Raw genomic sequence first — 9,398 nt, 5'->3', positions numbered from 1 at the left:
CGCGGCCGCGGCGGGACTGCTGAGCTGGCAGAAAAGGGGAAGCAGGACGGGAGCTTGTCTGCTAGGAGGAGATCGCCGTGTTCGGGAGCACGGCCACAACAAGCGCTCCCCCGGCCTCAAAAAAAAAAACTAAATAAAAACCCCTTACTCTGATAACGTCTCGTCTCGCCCCGTGGGTTCATTTTTCTGGTACTTAATTCAGGGGGCTGTGTGCTGAAGGTGTATTTTTATTGATAGCTGGATTTCGGGGGCTGCTTTTTGTGCTTATTGCGTATTTTTTAAAGATTTTCAGGGTTTTGTGCTGTGCTGCGGGAAGGGGAGCATCGGTGATTCTGTAGGACAATGGGGACTTAAAATCCTCCCGTATGCCTCCATTAGTGCTTCAGACCATTAAATATAAGTGGTTGCCTTTTGCGTTATCTCACTGTATCGCCTTTTATTATTATTTTTTATTCATTATTATTTTGTTATTCCCTTTTTATGCCCAGTTATTTTTCTTTGAACTTTCTATCTTGCTGCAGTCAGCATTTTCCTCTTTTTATGGTAATTGTACTGGAATAACTACAGATTTGTTACAGAATTTAAAAGTGTACAAGAAATTATGATCATAAGCAAAGATTGGCTTTCTTGGTGAATCCAGCAAATACCTGGATCTTGCTGTCAAAAATGGTGAAGTTACCTATCAAAAACTAAGAAGTTTAGCTTTAGACAGTGTTAATTGGGCACCTTGCTATTTTCTGAGCCCCTGAATTTGTGTGGTACTTGCCAGGTGGTGCTTGTATACCCTTGGGTTTTTTTTCTTCTCCCTCTTCTTTTTTTTTTTGGTTATTCATTTCTCGATGCTGTTACCAGGCAGGAGATAAAAGGAACCTGAATTACTAAATTTAATCTTGCACAGCAGACTTCGTGCAGATAGCTTAATGCTATTGAAGAGCCACCTCTGTTACCTTTTGACTAGGATTCACAGTGGAGAGCAGGATTTCCATTCCAGGTCTTGCAGGCAAGCCTTGAAATGGCAGCAGTTTCAACTGTGTCAGTGTTCAGAGGCAGGGTATAAATTAAAGCAAGTTAACCTCTGCTTCTCTGTAGGGTGGATCTGTCAGTCTTGCCTACCTTTCTGTAGCTGAGATTTGCCCTTGCATCCAGCAGTTCCTACAAAGGGACCAAAGACCCTTGTTTCTGGGCCACCACATCCTTAATGTAATGAGTGTGTAAATCCCTCTTAATCTGGAGGACGAGCCTGTGTAATGTATAAAATACATGGAGATGGAATAGTATATTGTGTTTTTTCCTTCCTAGATGATGACAATTCAGAAGAAGGCCTTCACACCATCCATTCGGGAAGGCATGAATATGCATTCAGCTTTGAGCTTCCACAGACGTAAGTGCCCACACACAGTCTTTGGGCCCTGCTGCCCACCTGCCTGAGCAAAACTCCTGCTGTGGGTGGAGGGGAAACCTTTTCAATGGTAGTAGAAATTGTGCTGCGACATGCAGTAGAGGACATAATCTCATTAAACTGAAGAGGTTGCTTTCTGAACTGATACACACTTCCTTTTTTTCTTCAAATTTCCACAAAAGGGGAGCTCGTTGCTGCCCAATTTCTCATTTCCTTTTGACCAAGTCCTGCCGACTTCCTACATCTGGCAATATTTTGCCTCTTCCCAAGAGGAGAGGGAGGAATTTTAATGTCACCAGAGTACCGCAGAGTGGCTGAGATACCTTCTGACTCAACCAGCAGTTCACTGGAACCATGCAGGCCAGCAGAACTAGAGATAAAAGATCATGGCTGAATTGTTAGGGCTCAGTTGAACAGATGTGGCGAGTTCAACTAAGTTTGAACAAAATAAGTTGTTTTCCTTTAAATAGGATGTTTGTACCCAGGGTGACAAACATCTGCCTTTTGCAGAAGGCCTGAATGGAAATAGTCAGAAGATGGGTGGATGAAGCAAGAAAAGTTCTGGCACCTAATCTCCTTTGTCTCAGAAAGCAAAGATGAAGCAAAAGTGAGAACAGAAGCATTAAGATCAAGATTGTTTCTCCCACTCCCAAGTCTGAAATCTGTAATGTAGGCATTGTGAACTGAAGATTTAGCAATAAGGAAATGAACTAAAAACACAGGTTGCAATAAAATGGAATACAGAGGATCAGAAAGTCTCAACATTGATGGAAAAGTAGCCTTTTGCTGTAGAAGGCAAGCAGTGAAGCCATTAAGGTTGAGAAAATGCGGCAGTGTGTTATGTGAAATAGCTCAGTGCCTAATATTAAAGCTAATGAACCATCTGTTTATTAGAGGTGCTGGTTTTAGCAGAACCTGTAGATGATAAACACTCCTCCAGGTCAAGATCAAAGTGAACAGCCTAGGACTTCTGGAGCAGTGGGAGAAGACCCAAACACGTGGAGATTTTTTTAAAGGCAGTTTAGCATTCTGTGAAAATCTCAGCAACAAAAACCAAATAAGGCTAATACTGACCTTCCGTTGAGTTGAAGGGGAAGTTGAAGTTTTTTCCATTTAAACATGGAAAAAAGAAAACATATGGACATGAAATGAGTAGCTTGAAGTGAAGCTGATAGCCAGCAAAATGTCACAAGTTCTTTACCTGAAGGAGAAACTATGAAACCAGCTGTTAATACTGGAAAAAAAGGCCAGTATTAAAAACTTGACTTCTGATCACTATCTTGTTATTTTGTGTCCCTAGAGTACTTGAAAAAAATTAATTGAACTACAGAACAACGGCGGAAAGAGCTTTCCAACTACAGAGGGAAGAAAAGATGCTGGCCTTACTGATTTTTGCCCTAAAGAATATGGGGCACAATGAAATATTGAAGACAGATTAGAAAATGCTTTAGTTTGGATTATTAGGCAGAAAAAGTAAACATTTCAGATGTGCAAATAGAGAAGTCAAACCTGTAACTTGGAGTCATTGTAGTAAAGTGCCAGCTTGGCTGGTATTACTCCCTATGTGAGATATGGAACCTTTGCAAAAAATTCAGTTCATATATTCAAAACATGGTATAACAGAAAAAATTTACTTGCATAAAATTAGGAAAAAATTCAGTTATGGAAAACTGCTGTTTAGTGGAAATAATTAAAACATAAAGATCTTTCACCTTTTGGTTTATGGTGTTACAGGAAAAGAGGTGATGCTGAAATGTTTGGAGATTGTTCTCTCATTGATTTTCGTATGGCTCCCAAAAAGGTCGTCTTCCATCTGTCAAAGTTCAGAGCAGAATAGGCTTAATGATTTTATATGTATATACTTTAAAACATGCAGGCATATACAATATAAATATTATAAGTTGGTCTCATCAGGGTAGAGGAAGATTAGGAGGTACTCACAGTAGCCTCTCTTCAGGACTCAAAAATATTTACTCTGCCTGAGGCAAGACAAACTAGAAAAGCTGAGTTTCTAGTAAATTTAACCTGATTACCAGCCAAGTAAACAGCAGACAACGATTTACAAAATGCAGTATCCAGAAGAATAATTGGTTGATACTAATGCTCATTTTAAGTTGGTAGTCTTACTTTGGCCTTAAAAGGACATGCTTTACTCTTACTTGAAAGTGGCCTCTACAGTTCAAGGGAAATATGTACTCTTGGCATTTTCTAGTACAATTCTTTAATTGATTCTTAAAACCTATGCAAAACTGTAGTAGGATGAATTGGAGATGATTTTTTCTCCCATCTTTATTCTTGAATTTTTCTGAGATATGGAAACTTTGCAAATAAGTTATGCTGCATTAGATACTACAGTACATTAAAAAAGTGCAATTCTACATACTAATCCCTGATCTGATCAATTGTATCATTATTAGATGGGAGGACTTTACTCAGTTTTGACCTTTGTGTCCTGCACAGACCACTTGCTACCTCATTCGAAGGCAGACATGGCAGTGTGCGCTATTGGGTGAAAGCCGAATTGCATAGGCCTTGGTTTCTACCAGTAAAATTAAAGAAGGAATTTACAGTCTTTGAACATATAGATATCAACACTCCTTCATTACTGGTAAGAATTGACGGAATTACTCATTCTTTGTTTCTGGCATTAAAATAATGAAGTTTAATAACTGAAACAATACCCACATCTAATTTTACGTAATATTTATTTGCTGGTTTAGTTACAGCTGATCTTCTAAGTGTTGCATCAGTTCAGCAACTCTGTAACTGCTGGTATTTTGAAAGTGATGTGTTGCTGTACTCGGGAGTTGCTTCTCACTTAAGATCTATAAAATGGATTTGTTGATTTAAATTGATAATACTAAAGTGTCACTGAGAAGGAAAATTTCAAGAACTGTTCCCTTTGTATTTTGAATAATCTGTAGCAGGAACAGTGAAACTTAAGATACTATAGTAAGAGACTGCTAACTTAAAAATGCAAAGTAAAAAAATGTACTGGCATGCATAATTGGTAACTTCCATTTGGACAGTTTTCTGCTGGTGGGGAGAAACTATCACAATTCTGTATAATTTTCTTTCTGAAATACCATTTCATTAAAGTAAATTAATACCAACTGTTTTAAGTGACAATTTGATTTCAATCTGACCTAAAATTTCTTTTCTTCTTTTTTCCTCCTCTTCCTCAAATCCTATGGAGGAGGAAAAAAAAACAAAGTCCATTGAAATAGGTTTCTTGTTTGTATGGGTGAAAAATTAGACCTGTGAAGAAAACGTTGGCCTGGCACAAATTCCATTAAAATCAAAGGACTCTGATTTGACTTTAATGGACTTTGGATCAAGTCCTACATCCTGATGGCTGTGTAAAATAATGAAGCCTGTTTAGTAGAGATGAAACAAGATCATGCCGTAACAGAGGAAATAGCAGGAGTTGAGGTTACAGTACTCCAGTTACTGTTTCTGAAATGCAATGTACTGGGAAGGTGGCGTAGTTTACTGGTAGACCAAAAGCTCTGCCCACACGATGTTGGGATATGTGGGCTATAAAGCCTTTTCCTATATTACACAGTACTTCTGTGTTTAAAAAAAAAATCAACCCTGTTTCGAGTATGATGTGTAGCAGAAAAGCTGTGTTCATGAGTAATGGAGTTAAAATAAACCTTTTATCTACACAGTCCCATTTCAGTTGCTTTTATTTTCTCTAGACAAAACTAGCTATGTTTATCAATCTAATAAGTGCATCACAAAAATTACTTTTTTAGTTAATTAAAATAGATGAAGATATTAATTGAGCTCTTAATTAAATGGGCAGTGTTGTTTTTTTTTTCTTGCAGTCACCCCAAGCAGGCACAAAAGAAAAGACTCTCTGTTGTTGGTTTTGTACCTCAGGCCCAATATCCTTAAGTGCCAAAATTGAAAGGAAGGGCTACACCCCAGGTATGTAACAGAAGTAATTATAGGAAATGTTTTTCCTTCCCTTTTGAAACAACAGTTTGCACTTACTGCTTTATATAAACAAAACGTTTAAACTATTCTTAGCACCTCAGTCTGCTTTCAGCAATCTCCTCAGTGCTTTCTTAACTACAACTAATTTTAACTAATGCTAGCCGTACCTCCACATGGTTGGAAGACACCTGTTCCTATTAGACCTGTGCAATTTTCTTCTAGATTAGCTTGTGTTGATCCTGTTCTTATTAATATCAGTGCATGTTTTGCAAGGTAGAGTGTTGGTAGCAGTGTCCAGTGCATTATAACAATACACAGGAATGTGACAATTCACTTAAGCTGCTTTATAAATAGAGAACATGAAATTCTGCTGTTTCAGGTGAATCAATTCAGATCTTTGCTGAAATTGAGAACTGCTCTTCCCGTGTGGTGGTGCCAAAGGCAGCCATTTACCAAACGCAGGCATTTTATGCCAAAGGGAAAATGAAGGAAGTCAAACAGCTTGTTGCCAGCCTGCGTGGGGAATCCTTGTCATCTGGCAAAACAGAAACCTGGAATGGCAAACAGTTGAAGATTCCACCTGTTTCCCCTTCAATCCTTGACTGCAGTATAATCCGTGTGGAGTATTCGCTGATGGTACGTTGGATGGTCTGTGTCACTTGAGCATGAGTAGTTTTCCATCATTCCTTGCAAATTGCTAACAAAGCATTCTGAGCCAGCTAAAGAAATACATATCCTAGCATTAGAGACCTGACAGGACTTCTGTAAATATTCAGTTGAAATCATGCATGTTCTTAGAGCAGTTGTGGTGTGCCAGGTAAGCAGATGTCTTACAAATAAGTGACACCTTCAAGTGAGGACTAAGGTGAAGAATCCTGAGCTGCTTTTGACTCAGGGGTTTTTGTCTCCATAGGGGCTTGGGCCTTAAAACAAGACAATAAGAAAATAAGTTCCTTATGGAAAATGCCATGGACAGAGAGCTTAGTCTAATAATTACAAAGTGCTCATACAAACCTACATTTTAATCATACACATCTTTTGTTGTCCTTCAGGTATATGTTGATATTCCAGGCGCCATGGATTTATTCCTAAACTTACCACTGGTCATTGGTACCATTCCTCTCCACCCATTTGGTAGCAGAACATCAAGTGTGAGCAGCCAGTGTAGCATGAACATGAATTGGCTTGGTCTGACACTGCCTGAAAGACCAGAAGGTAACTTGACAACACAGATGCCAATCAATTCACTAATCTGTTCTGATTTCTGTCTTCCTGATTCATGGCTGTTGTGCAAACAGACCCAAATTACATCCTTCATAATAAAGCCCACAGGAAATCCCTTGTGGATGTCTTTGCCACCTGCTTGTCCTGTGTAGCAGAGCAGAGTTCCCTCCCTGCTTTCCCTTCGAGCAGTGAAACACAGCTGCTTGGAAGCTGACATAAGTAAAAGTGCAGGATGTTGTGGTACCTGTGCAGAATTAATGCTGCCTCTGGTATCCTGGCTGCATCCCTGGTTCTAAGGCATTGTAAACAGCAGTTCATGGTGTAACCTGTTGTAGTAGCAGTTTATGGTGTCCTTTACCAGCCTTAGTAGCCAAGGCTTCTGAAAAGATGATGTAACCCATTTCAATGGGAAACGTCCCTTGTTGAAGGAGGAACGCTATCTCCTTCCCTGTTTCCACATATTTGATAAACATCCCTTTTTTATGTACAAATCCCAGACTCAGATTTCTGGAGTCCAGAGAAATTACAGAATTGTTTAAAAGGTTGGAAAAGATCTTTAAAGTAATTGAGTCCAATCGTTAATCCAGCATTACCATGTCACCACTGAACCATGTCACTAGAATGTGATGTTCTGTCACTCCTGCCTATACAGAAATTCAGTCTTCTGGGTATGCTGTAAATTTTAAGGGCATAATTAAACTGCAATAAACAGTGGTCAGTGTGCTTTTGGATTTGAGCATAATCTTAAAACAAAACAGCCCACCCTTCCTGTCATGTTCAATTGTTTAAAAAGTCCCTGAAGTCACTTACCTCTTGGGTGGTATATTTTATGATGATAAAAGTTTAATGTTTACCCTATTTTGACATGCATAAGAACTTGCAGTTTGAACTGTGTGTGCCTTTTCCCTGCAGCACCTCCTAGCTATGCAGAGGTGGTCACGGAGGAACAGAGACAGTCCAGCCTTGCACCCATAGGTGCTTGTGATGACTTTGAGCGAGCGCTTCCGGGACCATTGTTTGCATACATCCAGGAGTTCCGTTTCCTGCCTCCACCCCTCTATTCAGAAGTAGGTACCTCAGAGAGCGTATGACTATTAATTCGGTGTTTTTCTGCATTGTTTTGTGGAATAAGTGTAGGAAGTTGTTTCTCCTTCCTAAAATTCAGGAGAAATCATTAAAATGGTAAAATAGGAGGATAAGGTGATTTAATTTTAGTGAAGTGCAAGTTGATTGCTTCAAGAGTCTTCACAATTTTAATCCTTTGCAGAAGTTCCCAAACTGTTGTGTACCTGCCTGGCAACTTTCATTAAAGCTTTGCATTACATTATACCTTGCATTAACACTGACATTTTGGGTCTAAACGTGCACAAACAAGCTAATTTTTTCAGCTCTACTTCTTTACTAAAATTGTGTTGTATGTTTTTGGTTACATGTAGAGAAGTTAGTTATTCTTTCTGACTTGGTTTCTGGAAGTACACATTTCTGGCTGTATTTTTTTCATTCAGCAAAAGCCACTCGGTAACTACAACAAAGTCAAAAGCTTTCCATGTTCATATTTTTCAGGAAAAAGCAGAGGTTACAGGACAAAAGTAAAATGGTGTCCCTCACCTAAATCTTGCCTGAATTTGCCCACTGGTTTTTTTTCTTTTCCTCTTGAAACTAATCTGCTCTGGAAGGGCAGAGAACAGACATGGGTTTTGTATGCTGGAGTCTTGTCTGAGGAGTCTCTGTAGATTCACCCTAGAATACAGTTCAAATCATTTTCATTTTGGCTACTTGAAGGTTTGTAAGTAAGGGGGTTTTTTATCCTAAGAATGGATATAAAATAAGAATGGCTAAACTATATACTCTCCCCTTAAACTATTCTTAGCAGACAGTTTTGGAGACCTAAGTTAGCAGGTTGTTCTCATTCTCCCTTTTGTAGAGAGGAAGAAAAGTGTGGAAGACATGAACTTCTAAGACATTTTGTGGGTTATTAGGGGATTAATTACTTGTAACCAAAAGTAGAATGAGTTTTTACTGGTAACCTTGTCTTTTGAAGTAAAATGTCTTCTGAAATCAACTATTCTTGAAGACAGTTTTAGTGATGAATAAACATTTTAGTGTACAGTGTGTAATTCAAAAGACCTCTGTGCTGCTAAAACAGATACAAGTTTTTCATTAGTTCTTTGTGTTTTTCCTTAAACATGCAGTTTAGAATGTAGCACTGTTCTTAGTTACTGATTTTTCGAAGTTTTGTCCAATTCACTAGAAGCTTTTCAGTTGTTTGAATAACCTTTGGATTGGGAATACCATTTATCACTATGATTGTTGTAAACTACTGAGTTTTGGTGGGGTTTTGTTCAGCTTGGTTTATTTCTAGCAGTTGGCTCTAAAAACGCCTTGGGTTCTTTTGTGTTTCTTTTATCTCTTCTGATCAGATTGATCCAAACCCCGATCAGCCCACAGATGACAGACCATCTTGCCCCTCTCGTTGAAGGAATCGATAAAGAGCTGACTCGGCTTGGGTTTTGAATCGTACCTGCCATGTTGAAGGTGAAGGCATCGTAGCAGAGACACACTTTCAAAGGAAGTGATTTGCTCTTGTCTGTATGGTGAATGAATGAAAACAACCTGTGATCATGCTTTGAAGCCTACGGTAACAGTGTAGGACTGCTCCACATGCTTGAAGACCCAAGCTCTTTCTTTCCTCTCCCCTTAAATACTGGCACATACTAGGAGCAGCCTTACTAACCTGCAGTCGTGTCAAAACACTCAAACCACGTTGTGATATAGAGGGATGGCTTTCTCTTATGATTTGGAAATTTGCACATGCTCATTGCTTATGTTGTGC

At 39.0% G+C, this 9,398-nt stretch overlaps 1 protein-coding gene across 1 annotated transcript; it reads left to right on the top strand.

Annotated features, from left to right (window-relative positions):
• Positions 1-1,299: 1,299 nt before the first annotated feature.
• Positions 1,300-9,348, top strand: ARRDC3 (arrestin domain containing 3; the record flags this gene model as incomplete). The annotated part of the gene is made up of 7 exons (XM_010138813.1): positions 1,300-1,381; positions 3,860-4,007; positions 5,230-5,332; positions 5,721-5,977; positions 6,394-6,556; positions 7,478-7,632; positions 8,986-9,348. Coding segments are annotated over 7 exons (965 nt in total), but the record flags the coding sequence as incomplete, so codon positions are not given.
• Positions 9,349-9,398: the final 50 nt, after the last annotated feature.

The sequence above is a fragment of the Buceros rhinoceros genome, unplaced genomic scaffold (genome assembly GCF_000710305.1).
Source record: "Buceros rhinoceros silvestris isolate BGI_N320 unplaced genomic scaffold, ASM71030v1 scaffold6896, whole genome shotgun sequence".
In the NCBI taxonomy this organism is placed as follows: Eukaryota; Metazoa; Chordata; class Aves; order Bucerotiformes; family Bucerotidae; genus Buceros; species Buceros rhinoceros.
Note: the sequence above shows the minus strand (reverse complement) of the source record. Positions and strands in the feature narration are given on the sequence as shown.